General features: G+C 43.9%; 1 protein-coding gene across 1 annotated transcript; it reads right to left on the minus strand.

Moving 5' to 3' along the window:
• Nucleotides 1-17310: 17310 nt before the first annotated feature.
• Nucleotides 17311-18252, minus strand: LOC131264540 (uncharacterized). Its single transcript, XM_058266828.1, has 2 exons — nt 18247-18252; nt 17311-18015 (listed from the first exon to the last, which is right to left on the minus strand). Exons 1-2 carry the CDS (start codon nt 18250-18252, stop codon nt 17311-17313), a joined length of 711 nt encoding a protein of 236 aa, XP_058122811.1.
• Nucleotides 18253-19065: the final 813 nt, after the last annotated feature.

A 19065-nucleotide genomic window follows, 5' to 3' on the forward strand; every position in this document is an offset into this window, starting at 1 on the left:
TGGACCTTGTCCATGGAGCTTGGAGGTTTTTCCTGGTCTGTGTAGAGGTGTGTGCAGATGTGGTGAGAATCACATCATCAGCATAGAGGAAAAGCCGAGTGTGATCTGGTATGGACAAAATGAGTGATTCGATGCTGACTAGGAACAATGTTGGCGAAAGAATGGCACCTTGAGGTACCCCATTTTCCAAAATCCGACTGTCTGAGCAATCAGCTCCTACAATCACCTGGAAACTTCTGTTTGTTAAAAAATCTTTGATGAAGGCCATAAGTCTACCCCCAAAGCCCCAACGGGCAAATTGGTCGAGTATACCTTGGCGCCAGGTTCGGTCGAAAGCTTTCGATAAATCGACAGGTAGGTTTAATGTTCTTCTCTCGGTGAGAAATTGCTCGAATGTGGCAAAGTACGTTTCTGTGCCTCTTCCACTTCGAAACGCGTGTTGGTCCGGGGTGAGAAGTTTTAGAGTATAATAATAAGGCTATTTTCCCAGTGGGTAGGAATTTCTCCTTTACTCCAGATATCGTTGAATATATTTAACAGGAATGATTTGCCAATACATGGAAGATTTTTCAAAAGTGTTTACCCAATACCATCGGGGCCTGCAGAGCCTCCGGTGCACTTATTTAATGCCCATGAAAGCTCAGATAACAAAAAAGTTTTGTTATATTCTTCCTCTTCACAAGAAAGAAATTCAAGAGGAGAAAGTTCGGAAGCCAGCTTATGGGATCGGAATCTAGTTGGATAGTTTTCTGTAGAAGACGTGTCGTAAAATTGTTTTGCAAAAATGTTGGCAACTTGCTTGGGGTGTGTGAAATATTGCGAATTTTGATGAAGAATGATTGAGCTATTGGATTTCTTTTTATTTCCAGACAAAGCGCGCACTCGTCTCCAAATTTTTTTGGTAGATAAGGAAGGATCTATCTCGGAAACAAATTTGTCGAATGAGTCTGTTTTAGCAGTGTATATCGCTTTTTTCGCCGTGCGATTAGCGGTTCGGTATTGTTCAGCAAGTATGGGGATTTGTGGGTTTCCGATGATTAAGCTTGCTTTTCGAAACTTTCTCAAAGCTTTTCTCCTGTTTTTTATTGCAAGCCCGACCGTTTGGTTCCACCAGGGAGCATATCGCTTTCCTGGGGTTCCTTTGGTTCGAGGGATGCTAACGGAGGCGGCGTTTTCGATAGCATAGCAAAGCTCCTCGGCATCAGGGGATTCGATATTGAATGTGAGAATAATAAATTCTGATTTATATTTGTCCCAATCTGCTTCAGTGTATTTCCAACGCGGACGAGTGCGTGGAATCGGAATATTAAGGTCGTGTTGAATGATAAGGGGAAAATGGTCGCTACCGTAGGCGTCGGTTTCCACCCTCAGCCTAACAGAAGCTACCATTTCTGAAGGGACTATGCAATGGTCTAAAATAGCGTGCATAGCAAAAACGCGTGGAAGTGGAGTTAAAAATGGGCTGTATGTCCAAACAATCCAAGATGTTTTTCAAAACTTGACCACGGCTGGTGGTTATGGGGTTCCCCCATTGAGTGTGGCTTGCGTTTTAATCGCTCATTATAATAGACGATGATGAAATTTGTGATGTCAGGTCTGTAAAGTATTCTTCTCTTTCCCTATTGTTAAATTGTGTACGTAAAAGGTAAATAGACACTATTGTGGCATCGATAAGAGCCTTAATGTTATCTGCAACTGTAGGAATGGGGCTAGAAAGCGCGCATGTTTGAAATGGAATGCAGTTGTGAACTCCAATGCAAACACTGTAATGTAAAGTAGTGGATGCAGGAGAGTGTGTCCATTGATATAAATTAAATGGATAACTATTAGGAATGTGTTGCTGGTAAGATTCTTGTAATGAAATAAATGATGGATTGTATTTTATTAAGAGTAATTTAAGATTGTCTAGGTTGTTCCTAATACCTCTTATATTCCAAGATATGGCAAATATGCTTGTTAAATCCGTTAATCTGTTAATCGAGTCGAACTTGAAAAAATAAAAAGAATTTCGCATAAAATTTCAAGGTAAAAAAGAGGTAATACGTTTGCTTTGATAGGCTGTCAAGGTGCTTTTGATCGGTTTTTTTTGTTTTTGTTTGTAGAAGGAGAGAGGTTAGAGGAATTTGAAGAGGAGGATTGGGTTTCTTGGGACGAGGCAGTAGTAGAAGAGCTTGAAGTTTTACTAACTTTCTTTTCCCGTAGCTTAGTTTCCTCCTCAGATGAGCTGGAGCCGGTCTTCAGGGTACGTTTTCGAGGCGTTGTGCAGGTCGATGATGATGAGTCCGTGTTTATAACCGTTTCAGTGTCGATTTCCATAGTGTTTTGTTGCCGGAGCGTGTTTATTAAATTGTCCTGGATTTTCAGTTTCTTGTTAAGAGTTGCCATTAATTGGTTTAGATTCTGAATTTGCTCATTAAGAATGTTGACCGTGTTAGATTATTCCAATATAATCCTGTCTTTGTCTGCTTGAGTGGCTCCGGTTATTTGTGCAAAAGTGCTAGTGTTTTGTTGGTTATTTGAGCTTGTTCCAATTACAGCTTTGCGAGCTTCGGTGTATGATACCTGATAATCCGTTTTATACACGATGATCTCCTCTTCTTTCTTGTAATAAGCACAGCTTCTGTTGAGCAGGTTGTGTGGTTCTTTGCAGTGAAGACATTTCTTCTCTTTCTCACACTCCCCATGGGCTTTTGACCCGCAGTTTAAGCAGATAGATTCTGCTCGGCATTTCGTTCTGGTGTGCCCGTATTTACCACAGTTGTGGCAGATCATGTGGCGAGAATAATAAGCCCGTGTTTTTACTTGGAGAAAGCCAAGCCGTATGTAAGTTGGAATTCTTGGTGCTTCGATTTTTAATAAAAATGAATTTGTAGAGATCAAAGTATCGCCCACTTTCCGCCAAAAACATCGAACATTTTTTACATTTTTAGCCTCTAGTTCTAACAAGTTTTCTGCGTCTCTTAAATCCGGGCTGAAAATGACACACTGTACGAAGTTGAGGGAGGTGTGCGGTGTTATTACTATCGTGTGTCCCGTCAATCAGTTTTTTTAAAGTTTGCAGCCTCTCAAATGGCGTGGATGATCTTGTTTTTAACAAGATTTTGCTACCGTTGTCAAAACTAGTTCCAGGAAGGTTTAGTTGTGTCCAGCATGTTGGGTTAGGCTTTTGCTCACAATAAATGGATTCTTTGGTAGAGTGTATCCCTCTTCTGCTTGCAATATCAGAAATTTTAGGTCTCCTCTCATTCCATCCTTGTCCATCCATTCCGGAAGCTCTTTAGTCCTGCTGCCAGGATCGGAAGGAGGGTCTCTCCTAGCAGGGGAAGGCCCCTCCATGATTATGAGCCTACTACAATTGGCTCGATTTTAGATTTATTATGTACACCAAGAATTATATTTACCAGTGGCGTCTCGTCCACCTGAGCAACCTGTGCACTGCACAGTCATGAATTTATAGAAAGAATCACAAAACTATTTGTTTAGTTATGGTATTGTAAATTCCACCCGCAATAGTTGCGTTCAAAATCTACTTAACGCTTTACAACGTTGCGCTGGGCACTTCTGCTGGTGCACCGCTGCTACAAACGAGCATTACGAACGGGGAAGAAGCGCTAGTTTTCTTATTAGCAAGAGTCAAAATCCAGTTGGAAAGTCGATCAGTTTTGTTTACGGGTGGGCACTTCTGCCAGTGCACTAGCCAATCGTATATGTACACATTAGTTCTCTCGTGCATGTGTTGAATGCGTCCATGTGAAATTGTCAATGTATAGGTGGCTTTCCTGTGCACATTAGATTGTACCCAGGTTGGACCTGAGGTGAGTTTGACTTGCCAAATAAGAATTTGATTCACAGACATTGACTAACCGCGAATATATTTATCGAGTAGATATTGACGTCCGTGAAGTGAATTTGGAAGAAAATAAAACTATGGAATAAAATCGAGGAAACGAAATACAGCCAACAATTTAAAGCTAATTAAAAAATGTTTAACCAGGCACGCTGGACAGGGTAATATTGCGGGTTCACACACTTTCATTCGAAAGATTTTTCATGCAATTGGTCTATTTAGCGTGAAATTACCGGTCAATTTGTGCATGAGCTGTTAAATTCGTTTTTCAGGAAGATTCATTTAGTAGCAATCAAACATAGCAGAACTAAATAGACCATTCACGGTTCCTCAAACTATTCTTCCACTTAACATCCTGACCAACTTCGTCGTCGTGTGTCGTGTCGTTCTGGTTCTAATAAATCACGTTATATGGTTTACCTAAGTAGGTATTACTTCTTTTAAAGGTGCATAACCATCTCATTTTGTCACGAGACGCCACTGATATTTACACAAAAACTATCAAACAAAACACAAAAACTATCACTAACTTTAAAATGATTTCTATGTACACCAGCTCTTCAAAAATTCCAAAGATTTTCAAAAACCTTCAAATTCAAAAACAGATATATACACACGTGGAAAAGACTAAGTCTTCCTTTCCACTTCCGCTTGTTCAAAAGTGCACTTTTATTGTCCTTTTCTTGTCCGTCTTCGAAAAAATTTTACCAAAAATTTTCCATTGCAGAGCGGGACGGATATATTCTCAACGATCCTTCGCTTGCATTTGTTTCACAAGATTTAGCCAAAAACTTTCCACTCAGAGCGAGACGGATATACGTTCCGTGTACTTATTCGCTGCGCTTCCGCTTGCGGTTAAGCTTGCGCTTGCGCCAGGCTCAAATTTACCCTCCTGATCTCTGTCTCTCCTCTTCTTCAGCTTCTGGGCTTCAATTCCAACACTGCACGATGGAGCGAAGCCGGGATAAAAATCAAAAATCCATTTTTGGATTTCAGAAAAATGAGATATGTTTCCTTAAACTACAAGATGAAACTAAGAAATGACCCAAAAACTAGAGCCTCTATTCTTCCAGGTTGTGAGAAACAGCCCGTCAATGTCAAGATTTGTGAAAATATTGCGTGAAAAATTGAAAAAAATCCATCAACTTTGAAGGTCTGCAACTCATATAATAATGGCCGGAATCTAAATTCAAGCACAGTTTTGGAAAGGTATATTATCATGCTTTAAAACTGTTGACAGTTTAAGTAAATTGAAATTAAATGTCACAAAATATTAAGCATTGTTTCGCAAAACTCCTGAAATTTTTTTCAATTTTCTGTTTTTAACCTTACGCCATCGCTAAGGATTGTGAAAGATTGTAATATGATGCATACCCACTTATAGTCTAGAATGTTTTGTAACAATAAATGATAAATGAGTTTTTTTTTGCGCATACGCGCGCATCTTTACGTTATTCTGAATTTTATATGTGAAGCTTTTAGTTTATCACCTACTAGGCGTCTCCATCATGCCATATGCAGCATCATGTGTGGTAAGAAATATATGAAATTCTCATTAAATGAAATATAGGTCGATGATCGTATCGTAAAAATGTGAAGCAGGGTAGTGGTTGAACATCACGTAAAAGAGGAAAGACAAGCCAAGTCAATGGCAAAGAATGAAATTTGGTTTGGTTTGCTTTGAATGTATTAGGTTTTCTTGTTCTACAGCTCACAATCCCATCTTTTTATACCCAAAATTCCAATTAATAATGTACCCTACACTAACATTTTTTCTGTTTTTACCCTTACCTGTAAAAGTTGAAGTTAATCTTCAAGAGTTGGTGAATCACACTGCGTGTAGAATAATTGAGATGCAAAGAGCAGAAATCTTGCGGCACCTTTCATCTTCTTTGTGCGATTCACTAAACGTCGTATTATTGCGCTCGTGGGGCATTGACGGATCTAGTGGACACAGCATTTACAATCAACTGTTTCATGGTTCCTGAGAAAGTACTGCGTCAGACAGTGATTTACTAGTATCGGCATTAACTCCTATCCGTCTTTCGTTCGACAGTGACAATTCAGATATCATCTGGATAAACTTGATGCCCCAAGTGTTGGTTCTGCAGGCCAATTGTGATCAAGTTTGCGAAAGATTCAAAAGAAAAAGTTATACAAACAGTAGACGAAATCAAAAGTCAAATAACCAGGTTAGTTCCTTATACAATTTAACTAAATGAAACAAGTTATGTGACGGTAAATTATTCATTTTACATGAGTTGAATTGAGGGAAAAATTTTGGCATATTTAACCGACACTATGTATACGCAAACATGTTGTATATATGGTACAAAACCAACAGAAATGAACAGTGTAGAGCACTTATAAAATGGATTTATTCCAAATCCCGAGAATTTATCTTATGGAATATCTCCACTGCACTGTTGGATGAGATTTTTCGAATGCTTGCTTCACAATTCGTACAGAATTGAATTTAAAAAATGGAAGGTTACTAAAAATTATAAAACATGTACAATGATCGAAAAAAAATTGTATTGGAAAAGATGTACAAGGAATTTGGTGTTAAAGTAGATGAACCAAGGCAAATGGGTGGAAATAATACGACGAGAAATGTTTGCCGTCGGGATTTTTCAAACATAGAAAAATTGAGCGATATTTTGCAATTAGAAACCGAAGTTATAAAAAGGTTTCGTACTATTTTAATAACCATCAACTGTTCACAGCCTGTAAGTCCAAAAACTATTAGACTATATTGCAAAGACACATACATGTTTTACATATATCATTACAATTACACCTCCTCAAATAGTAATAGTTCCTTGTAAATTCAAAGCCAAGAAGATAATGGTACAAGTTCAGAATATTCAGATAGTAGCTCTTCGTTAGGAGACGTTACGTCCGCGTTAGATGCTTTAAATATCAATTATTTTCCAGATGACAATATTTTGAATGAAAGTTTTTTTTTTTATTGTGGTATGACGGAGTTTGTTTTATATCAAACTAAAAAAAATCTTAAGTTAATGTAAAAAAAAAGATTGAAAAAATAATGCACCGATAGAAAAGTAAAAAAATTAGGTTTTTGCAGCGCCACCTGGCGGGATTGTCCAGAAACATCATAATTTCGTGTAATATAATAGTATTACACAATATTACAATGAAATAATCACAAAAAAATTGTTCCGATTTTTATCCCGGCAATTTGCTCTTTTCGCTTCATAGTGCACTGGTAAAGAAAACAATCTGAAGATTTCCGTATCTGGGATCGCACAAAAATACACTGGGCCCAAAGTTAATCCGGACGCTCAAAAAATGAGCATGCGTCTGACTTTGTGGTCGATTTTGGAGTTCTTAGAGTTGATAACAATGATTTTTGTTCATTGCATCTTCTTGGTGCACCTTCCTACGAAGTACGTGCAAAAAGAACGATGAAAAAAATCAAAGTCGGACAGTTATATTTAATCGTATTTTTGTTTTTGTTTTGGACGAGGGTTCAGATTGGACGTAGCCCCCTGAGACCACGACCAACCTTACTCCCTCCTCTTGCTTTTCACCTTCTATGACGCTATGCACCTACATTGTAGAAGCAATGATGGAAGAGGCCTCTCCGTGGGCTAAAATCACAGTTCACGGACGCTGTGGCACGCAACTAACTCTTGAAGGATAAAAGCGCGTGTTGCTAAAGGTCTAACAGGTACTACTCAGACTACCAGGGGCTATTTCCCAAGCCTAAAGCAATGGACTCGGTGCAATGCAAACTTAAGCGGCTCAGGAGATCGATCCGACAGCTGACTTATCTGACAGCACTACCACCTTAAAACCCGTGAGTGGACTTACGGTAGGTTCTGACACTTGATCGTCGACCCGCAAAACCAAGCTCCTGCTCAGTCTACGTGCCGGGTACCACATTAGGTTCTGACACCTCTTGATCTTAATCGTCGGCCCGCAAAACCAAGCTCCTGCTCAGTCTACGTGCCGGGTATCCACGTTCTGCACCCGCTGGTGCTATTCCTTGGCCTGGCTGGTCTTGTGCCAGGCCCTGAACGTGACTGGTGTCCAAGAATATGATCAGCGATGGATTGGTACTGCCTAGGAGCACCCCCGGTGCATCCCTCCCCAAAGCATCTTAAACATCGAGTAACCGGTCCGTTTCTCTTCCTCACTGAGGCCAGACCGCAAAATTGCGCTCCTGCACAATCTACGTCTGGTCTCGTTTCGCGTGGCCTGGCTGCTGCTATGCCGTTTCGTTCCAACAAAGTAGTGTGACGCATATTTCAATAAAAACTTCAATAATATAATAAATCGAATCATGCGAGTACTACTAAAGATGCCCAAGAGTCGTCAGCATCGATAATAACAAATATCAAGTGTCGAAACTAAGTTACACATCACTTTAGCTAACAAAAATACGATGAAATATAACTATCTGACTTTGCGATTCGCCGTCAAAATTCTGACTTTTTCCACTCTATTGTTTATTGCGCCGCTTGGGTACGATTTTTTTTAACCGTTTCGTAGGAAGGTGCACCAAGAAGATGCAATGAACAAAAATCATTGTTATCAGTTCTAAGTACTCTAAAATCGACCACAAAGTCGGATGCATGCTCATTTTTTGAGTGTCCGGATTAACTTTGGGCCCAGTGTATATCTAAAGGCCAAGATATATTCAAGAAAATTCCTGCTGAGGCAGTGAAAAAGGCAGCCAATGAAGCGCTAAAACAAACGAAAATACTAGTATACGAACAACAAAAAGTTATAACAAGACCAGAATAAATCTCCGAGATTCTGCAGAAAACACACAACACCCCAACTGGAGGACATCTTTTTTTTTTTTTAAGTGGCACGACATCCCCTAGTGGGACAAGGCCTCCCTCCGAAGAGAGTTTGTGTGACCGAAAGACGGTATATTATAGATCGGTGGTCAGCCGTTCGTAATACCGGAGGGTGCCAGACTCGAGATTCGATCCCACACCTGTGGTGTGGTGTTTCCTCGCGCTACCGCTGCGCCATGGGCACCCCCCAATGGAGGACATCTAGGTCAATGTAAAATGTATAAGAAGTTAAGAAGAGAATTTGCGTGGAAGAACATGAAAGATACAATCAAGCAATTCTTTGACTGAAATAGACTTTGTAAACTAAACAACCACCATAGACAATCTATTTCGAAAAAACAGACACTCCTGAAAAACCATTTCAAATTATTTTTATAGATACAGTTGGACCATTTCAAAAAACAATAAATAATAACAGATATGCAGTCACAATACAGTGCAATTTAACCAAACATATAACAGTTATACCGATACCAAAAAAAGAAGCTAAAACAGTAGCTAAAGCATTCGTAGAAAAATTCACATTGATATTTGGAACAAATATTTCAGAAGTACGAACAGATATGGGAACAGAATATAAAAACGAACTATTCGACAATATTGCAAAAATACTCAACTATAAGCACAAATTTTCCACACCTTATCATCCACAGACACTAGAGGTGCACTTAAACGAAACCACAAATGTCTAAACGAATATCTAAGAATTTTCTCAAATGAACATAACGATGATTGGGATGAATGGGTAAACTCAACACAACCCCAAATTTAGAACACTGTTATACACCATTTGAATTAGTCTTTGGAAGAAATGAAAAAATCAATCATTGATTATTTCAATGCTAAAATATCATTATATAACACCGAAAATTACGTTAAAGAGCTAAATACCAGATTACTCATGGCACATGAACGAACAAGGAAATAAATCGATAAGGAAAAACTCAAAAGAATTGAAAAACAGAATTACCTAAACCCTGTAACATTCTATATAGACGACCAAATAGCCATTACCAACGAAAATCGCAAAAAATTAGATCCTATTTACAAAGGACCCTATAAAGTTAAACAAATAGAAGGTACAAATTTAGTAATCGAAAACGATTTAGGAACGATTCAAACAGTACACAAAATCAAAAATTCATTTCAAAATTTTGCGTTACGAAATTCTTTTAGGAAGGGAGGTGTGATAGAATCACCTCACCTATGCATATTATTGCATAAACAACAGGCGCTAACCAATTGGTTAGCATACGAAGGGTTTACCAACAAGCTAGCTGGTAAACAAGAGGTAAACGCACTCAACGTGCAGCGTAGGCTATGTACTAGCTCGCACCGGAATGCCACCCTTTACCACTTTGACCAATTATAACACAAGTTGACATCATCTAGCCGAGTCAGCTATTTCGGCAACCGTCACAAACACTTTCCTAAAAACCGTGTAAAATCGTTTAAAAAGTTGGTATAAATAAAGAACCGATAGTTGGACAAAAGAGAGGTTCAAGTCAGCATCCAGCCTCCGAGCGAGCTGGACCACTTTCCGTTTCTAGCATCCCGCAACCAGTGATCGTACACTAGTGAGTGCAAGTTAGTAGTGATGAGTGAGAAAGCGTCGACGACGACGAAGAAGAAGAAAAAGAAGACCAAACCGGTGGTCTCTGATGAGAGTTCGGATACTCTCTCAGTTGCTTCAAGCAGCGGATCGAAGAGATCCAAGATGAGCGTGAGCTCAGCCGGCTCTCCCGAGAACGAGTCGTCCATGGAGACCTCGGGCGACTCCACCGACGACTCTGGATCGACGGAAACCAGCGCGTCCTCTGGTTTCACCACCGTCAGTTCAAAGAGACGCAAACCAAAGCCGGATGCTGCCTCCCAGCCAGCGTCCAACCAAATTCCTGCCCCAGCCGCAGGGTCCACCTCCGCTTCGTCCGCTCCGACGAAGCTCCCTCCAGTGGTCGTGAGAAGTCTCCCTCTTCTCACCATCCGCTTGGCTTTAAAAGCCAGAGCAATAAGTGCCACATTCCAACTCTCGGGCATCGGCACCAAAGTCTTTGTCAACTCTCGCCCGGAGTTGACAAAGCTCATCAAGTTTTTGACTGACGCAAAAGCGGAGTACTTCACGCACGACGTCAAGAGCGACCGTCCATTCAAGGTGGTGGTCCGCGATGGACAATGAAGAGATCACCAACGAACTCCAGGTGCAGCACGGCCTCCATGTTGTGGACGTGCAACGCATCAAGCGTAGGGACGAGCAGGTACGCTCGTACCACAATCAGCTTTATATTGTGTCGCTGAAACGCGGCAGGTCATCGATCCAGGCCCTCCGGGCCATACGCACCGTACAATCGGTGATAATACGGTGGGAGCCGTATCGGGGCGGACGCCGGGGACCTACACAGTGCATGCGCTGTCTGCAGTTTGGGCACGGCTCACGGAACTGCAGCATGCATCCCCGTTGCTCCGTCTGTGCTGGTGGACACCCTACGGCGGAGTGTCCCAATGTCGAAAACATTAAATGCGCTAACTGCCAGGGCGAGCACAAAGCCGACAGTCCAGAGTGCCCCAAGCGCTCGATGTACCTGGACATTCGAAAACAAGCCAGCAATCGAGACCGGCAAAACAAAGCCAAAAACCCCAAGGCTCAACCAGTGGCTCCTCCACCGCCTACACTAACCTCAGCTGCGGAATTCCCCCCAGCACCCTTCACCAACTCCGAGGCTCCCGAACTTCCGTCCTGGGTCGCGAAGACGAACACCGTAAAGCCCTCTGTCCCACCAGCGGGCAAGAAGGTTCCTCCTAGGGAGGCAGCAACCCCCACACCAGGCCCGTCGGACCTCTACGATGCGGACACGTTGCTGCTTATTCTAGCGGAAATGACACAAAGTCTCCGGAGCTGTCGTACTCGTCTGGAACAGCTAAACGCCATTGCGTCCATACTCATTAGATATGGATAAGCTCAAAATTGTCACGTGGAACGCATGCTCGGTTCGAGCCAAAGCTATACCGCTGGGGGACCTTCTTTGCGGACAGAACCTCGACGTCGCCCTGCTGGTTGAGACGAGACTCAAGGCCAGCCAGAGTTTCTTCCTGGGCGATTATACCATCCATCGCCTTGACCGCCCCGGAGGTCGCTCCGGAGGTGGGGTAGCCATTGCCATCCGCCGGGGCCTACGCCACAAGCTACTCCCACACTACGGAACCACCATCATAGAGGCCATCGGGGTCGAGGTCATGACCAGCACCGGCACTCTGCACCTGATTGCGGCATACTGCCCTCGGCAGTGCTCCCAACGCAGCGGCCTTGCAGCAGAATTCCAGCAGGACCTCCGGCGACTCACCCAAACCCGCTCGCGCTTCGTTCTCGGGGGCGATCTCAACGCGAGACATCAGCAATGGGGAAACTTTCGAGGCAACTCGAACGGCATCCTCCTGGCGGATCTCGCCCAGCACGGGTTCTTCACCGTGGACTACCCGGATCGCCCAACGCACATCCCAGCTCGTGGCTCTCCCAGCACCATCGACCTCTTCCTTGTGAACGTGGTGATAAAGCGGCCAGTCACGCTGTGCGAGCTCAACTCTGACCACTTCCCCGTCGTTACGGAAGTGGTCTGTAGTGCCACCCGAGTTCCACTAGCGCGGCGCAAAAATTACCACGAGGCCAACTGGGAGCAGTTCCGACGAATCGTGGATAGAAGCATCCCAGACATGACGATCGAGTCGCCTCAGACCATCGAGAGTGCCATCGTCATGCTAGAGAACATCATCAAAGCGGCGGAGCTGGAGACCGTTCCCGAGGTTCAAGTTAGGGGTGCCGTCCTGCAGCTCGACCAACACACCCGTCAGCTGATAGGGCAGCGGAACACCTTGAGGCGGCAGTTCCAGAGGATGGGGAACGTACTACTCAAACAGCAGGCAGCTCGGCTGGAGAGAGTAATCTCGCTACGAGTCGAGGACATACGGAACGAAAAGTTTGGCCAGATGGTGGAAGGATTAAATGATTGTTCTCCCGCCTTCTGGAAAATGGCCAAAGTGCTCAAGCGAAAGCCCCGGCCCATCCCTCCCCTGGTGACAGCAGGGCAAACTCTGCTCGCCCCAGGGGGAAAAGCGGACGCCTTCGCGGCCCAGTTTGCTGCTGCCCATCGGCTCGGCGACGATCTTCAGAGCCCCCACGAGGTCGCGGTCTCCAACACCATCACCAACCTTGCGTCGGAGCCACCCTCGCCGCCTGGAGACCGGATTACCGTGGCCGAACTCCGGGCCTCGGTGAAAAGGCTTAAAAATATCAAAGCTCCCGGTTTCGACAACATCATGAACATCCTCCTTAAACACCTCGGTGAGAAAGCCTTAGCACTAATCGTCAACATCTTCAACAAGTGCATGGAGCTGGGTCATTTCCCCAACACCTGGAAATCTAGCAGGGTCCTGCCCATCCTAAAACCAGGGAAGGACCCTACGCTCCCAGTCAGCTACAGGCCCATCAGTCTCCTGTCGTCCCTGAGTAAGGTGTTCGAGAGGCTACTCCATCGTCGGCTGAGGGACGCAGTCGATGAACGTGGGATCATTAAGCCGGAGCAGTTTGGCTTCCGTCCGGGACACTCCACCACCCACCAACTCGTCCGCCTTCGGAACACCATCCAACACCATCGGGCTGTATCCAAGACAACCGCGATGGTTCTCTTGGATGTCGAGAAGGCGTTCGACAACGTTTGGCACGACGGTCTCATCCACAAGATGGCAACGTTCGGCCTTCCCCGCCATCTCACCAAACTGATCCAGAGCTACCTGCAGGGACGAACCTTCCGCGTCGTTCTGGGAACAACACCATCCTGCGTTTCCGAAGCATCGGCCGGAGTCCCTCAGGGAAGCGTCCTGGGTCCCCTGCTGTATGTTTTGTATACAAGCGACATGCCAACCCTGCCCGCCGGAGCCGAGCTGTTCCTGTTCGCGGACGACACTGCTATCACGGTAAAGGGGCGAACCGTAGCAGAACTTCGAAACCGCGCCCAGAAAAGCCTTGACGCCGTCTTCCAGTACTCCAAGTCTTGCAAGATCAAGATCAATCAGGCGAAAACCCAGGCGATCACACTACCTCATCGGTTCCGCAGAGAGCTCCTCAACCCGACGGCGAATGTAATGGTTAACGGCACCCCTCTACAATGGTCATCCGAGGTCAAGCACCTCGGACTAACAATCGATCAGAAACTACTATTTCGAACCCATAGTAATCTACTAACTCAAAAACTGGCCATACTATCTCAATATCTTTACCCCTTGATAAAGCGCCAGTCAAAACTTTCAATTCCAAACAAAATAGACCTTTATAAGGCTATTATACTTCCTACGGTTACCTACGGTCTCCCCGTCTGGGGACAATGCGCCAATACCCACAAGAAGAAAATCCAGATTGCGCTAAACAGGATCATGCGTATGATCGTTAACGCCTCAAGATACATTAGAATTACTGAACTTTATGAAATAATAGGTACCATATCTATAGAACAAATGTATATAGCGACCTCACAAGAACTCATGCGCAAGTCGCAACTCTCTGAATTTGCCTACATTCGGCAATTATATCGATAATGTTGTACAGTTAGTAGTAAGTAGTATGTAAGATAGTATCTAAGTAGCTAGTAAGTAGTATATAAGTTTCATCCACTCAGTGCCTCACCGGGCCAAAAACATTATCAATTACTACACCAACATCTAGCCAAAGGCTATATCAGTTAGCGCTGAAAAATGAACAATCATTGTATCTCGCAAACCACCAAACTTGTAACAAAGGAGACAGAAATAAAAATGAAATTTTCAATCAATCAATCAATGGACAAAAGAGCCAGTTCATCGGAGATAATGATAAATTAAACCTCGTGTCTATTTATTGATTTCTCCCGGAACGTCGAAGTCCCCCTACCCGAGGTAAGGCCCGACGCTTCCCAACGTTCCGTACCGTGTATTTGGGAAACACCTTCAGTGTTTCCATGCTGTCCGGTCAGCAGAGTCCGCCCGCGACTCATGTGCGCGAAAAAGTTCTAAAAGTTTAAAGTCCGCGACGCAGCAAGTCCACCACCTCCACCATCTACCACAAGAACACAAAGCACTTCCGCCTGCGCTTGCGCTAGCTCTTGCGACAGGAGCAACCTTCTCCCCTCGTTCTCACTTTTTTTTTCTCCTCGATGCTTCGTCCGCTTTGTCTTCGCTTTCGCCTCCAGGCACAAACCACACTTGTAGAAAAATGCCAAACACTTCTGTCACGGGACACTAAACTAAACACGTCCGTTCTCGACCAATGCTTGAGGCGAACTGAACACGTCGACAAGTGGCAAGTGCAAGTGGCAAGTTGCCGCGTACCTACCCCGTGCGAATCAGGACCTAGCAAGTAGCAAGTGGCAAGTAGCTACTCATTTTTAGAGGATAACTTACGACTTATGTTACAGAAATATTATTTTATTGCATCAATGATCGATCTTTTTATTTATTGAATATCAAATAATGGTAAATTAAATTTCATAACTTTCTGTTTACTTGTGTCAGTGGTTAAGTTACCAGCAAGTATTTGCTACAGTGCGAACGGCTACTTGCCACTTGCCTGCTTACTTGCCACTTGCACTTGCCCACGAGCGAATCAGCCTTTACGTCAGTGATGTCAAACTCGTTTGACCTCGCGGGCCACATTTCGCCCCAAAATAGGTTCGCGGGCCAAAGCGTAAAATTGATTGGATTGATGAAAATGTGTTCTTATCAGTGTGATTTGATCCAAACAGTCAATCGTAATTAACACCTTCAAATTTTTTAAATATTATATTACTTATAACATTACTTCTCGTAAAATACAATTGTCAGTAAAAGATAAATTTTCTTTAACACTATTGTGCATTTTGGTAAAGATTTAAAAAAAAGTAAATGTGCATTATTACTACAGCTAACTTATTGCTCCACATCTGTTATTTTATTTAGAATGCTCTTGTAGTTCATAACGTTTGTTTTGTATTAATACTATGCGCTTGTCACGAAAATCGGTGTGAAATCTTTGCTCTTGTCAACCGCAATATCATCGGCGTGATGTGGATCAAAGTTGTACAGTAGATATCCGACATACGCGGTACTCGACATACGCGGATTCGGAGATACGCGGTTTTCAAAATTTGACAGTAGATTGGGTTTATAACATCGATGTAAATTCCTTAGATGTACACCCACACGAATAAATATGTAAATTACACATTTGCATAACTTACGCTTTTTATTTCGTTTATTGCAATTTATGTTGTTTGAATACGCTTGCATTGCATGCATATTAATAGATAAAGTAAAATTTTGAATATTCTATGATACATGTACACAACAACTCAATCTCTTAACTCCTAGTATAAGCTATGTGTCAAGCAATATTCGAGATACGCGGATTTCTCTGGTCCCTATTATCCGCGTAAGTCGGACATCGACTGTATATCACTTTCTTATAGAAATTGTTGAAATTGACGTTCGTTCAGTTCTCTTGCAATTCATTCAATTTAACAAAAAACATTTTACTATTCAAACAATAGCTAATATTCAAAGATCCAAACTTTCGATGTATTCCTTCAAAGGGGTCGCGGGCCGGATCCGATGTGCTTGCGGGCCGCATGTGGCCCGCGGGCCGTATGTTTGACATCCCTGCTTTACGTGATTTTTTATCAAGTGGGATAGTACGTCCTCATTTCCGAATGAACCCGGCGGTACATACTCGATTTAAAAAACGTATGATTGCAAAGTTAACGCGAATCGTTGCAATCTGTTGACTGTGTACGGCGGGATGCCTTTCTTTGACCCAAATATATGGAGCAGAGGTTTGTGATCGCATTGCAGCAAAAACCGCCTGCCGTGAAGCATTTTGTGAAACTTTGTAACGGCGTAAACGATTGCGAGACCTTCTCGATCAATTTGATTGTAGTTTGTCTCGGCTTTTGCCTGTGCTCTAGACGCGTGTTGGATCACTTTTATCGAACCGTCTGGAAATTGGTGACTTATGGTCCCGCCGAGATCGATCGATGAAGCGTCTGCGGATACAATAATTTTGGCTTTAGGATCGTAGTGCGTGTTCTTGCGCGAGTTTCTTTCGGGATAATTTCGGATTGTTCTTGCTACGATGAATAGTTACCCCGGGTGGTTTTTTGGTAGAAGAGAGAGATTTTTTTATTCTAACTAGCCTTTATAACATTTTTCCTAACTCTGTTTAGTTCCCCTTTTTGATCATGACGGGTTCGGCCTCATAAATCAATTATGGTCGTAATTGCCATAATGGCTTACGCAGTGTTTTTGTTTACAAGTGTCAATTCCTGCCTGATCATGCTCCACCCCCTTGACGCTCGTCAACAATTACTTTCCACGTGGTGATAAGTTTAAGTTTGTTGCCTCCGGTAGCAAGCAAATTTTAGCGATTGCCCTAACCGAAATTCCTTTGGCAGTTCTTAATGTTACTACACGTGTCAAATTATCCGTGCCGGGGTGCGTTTCAATTATCCGCGCGAGTGGCCATTGTGTTGCAGGAAGAGCCTCGTCCATCAGGATTGCCAGTCTGCCAGGTGCGAAATCCGTATTGCTGCAGGTCTTCATCGTATCCCTTTGCATTTCTTGTAGGTATTCGCTGGTCTAATGTTTCCAGAAGCACTGTACGATCAGTTGCCACTTCGGCCACTCGCTCAGGGTGTATGCCTTTCGGGTTGAATAGTCCGGCTCGGGGATGGCGTTCATCGATGTGCCTATAAGACAATGTGCAGGTGTTAATGCGGCTAATTCGTTGGGGTCATCCGACTCTATTTGGTGCAGAACAGTAATGTATCCCTCGTAAGGCAGTCTCGTGCTGCCCAGCTGGCGAAACATGTGTCTTTTGGCGGTGTTCACTGCAGCTTCCCACAATCCGCCAAAGTGTAGAGCCCTTGGTGGACTGAAGTGCCAAGTGATGCCCATATCTGCGCAAGTCGAGACGATGATGTTGTTTTGCTTCTCATCATGGAGCATCTCGAATAGCTCAATAAGTTCCCGGGCTGCGCCTTCGAAGTTTTTACCGTTGGCCGAGTAGATGTGTGACGGACGTCCTCGGCGCGATGCAAATCGTCGAAGGATCGTGATCGTGATGATAGGATGCTGGTTTTCACGTCCCACTAGTTCCAGGTGAACAGCCTTCGTGGCAAAGCAAATAAATACGCAGAGGTATGCTTTGGCGGGCTCTGCACGTTTGTGGATCGGTCGTAGATAGATCGGTCCAGCATAGTCCACTCCGATGGTCGCGAACGGTCGATTCGGTGTGATCCGCGATGATGGTAACTGCCCGATTTGTTGCTGTACAAGTACGGGCTGTTGGCGAATGCATCGTAAGCAGTGCCTAACGACGCTTTTCACCAGATGTCGTCCGTCGAGTGGCCAATATTCTTCACGAATCTAGGAAAGCAGCAATTTTCCGCCACCATGTATCAGCTCTCTATGAAGGTGTTCTGCGATGCGGCGTGCGAAGATGTGCTTCTTGGGCAGAAGAATTGGATGTTTCGATTGATAAGGCAGTTGTGAGAGCTTGAGACGTCCTCCTACTCTCATTACTCCTTCGTTATCGATGGACGGGTTTAGACGTCTAAGTGATGAGCGCTTTGGAATCTACCTCACGCTTCCTCAACCGCTCGAGCTCCGTTGGAAATCCATTTTGCTATGCCAGCTTGTACAGCACAGTTTTAGCAGCTTCCATGAGGTCCGGAGAGATAGCCAATGACGCGTAGAAGCTTGGTGTATGATGAGTACCGTTTGAACCAAGGATGCACTGTTACGATGACGGTAACCGCTGCACTCCCTTGACGAATCTCTAGCTCTGCACCATCCGCAACCTTTGGTGTTGAATTTGGCCATTCAGACGCTGGACGAATTAACCACTCTGGACCGCTGCTCCACAGTGCACTTTTCACGAAATCTGCTGCGGTTACGCCTCGTGATACTAAATCAGCAGAATTCGAACATCCCACAATGTGTTTCCAGGGATGGAGATGTGAGTAGGCTTGCACCTTCGCGACGTGATTGCCTACATATGTTTTCCAATTGTTGGGCGGTGAGCTCAGCCAATGCAGCGTAACTGTCGAGTCGGACCAAAAATATGACTTCGTTGATTCGTGTCCCATCGCCTGCTTTACACGATCGTATAAATGTGCTTACGTTACGGCCGCATTAAGTTCCAATCGCGGTATTGCCTTGTTTGTTTTCACAACGCGATTAAATACATGCGCCGAACGCGGCTTCGGATGCATCACAAAACGTATGTAACTGAACGCGAGAATCAGGTAAGAGAGCGTAGCGATCACTTTTATAACCGGAAATAATTGGCCAGTCGGATTTAATGGATGCCCACTTTTTGTAGATGCTGTG

This window comes from Anopheles coustani, chromosome 3 (genome assembly GCF_943734705.1).
Source record: "Anopheles coustani chromosome 3, idAnoCousDA_361_x.2, whole genome shotgun sequence".
Classification (NCBI taxonomy): domain Eukaryota; kingdom Metazoa; phylum Arthropoda; class Insecta; order Diptera; family Culicidae; genus Anopheles; species Anopheles coustani.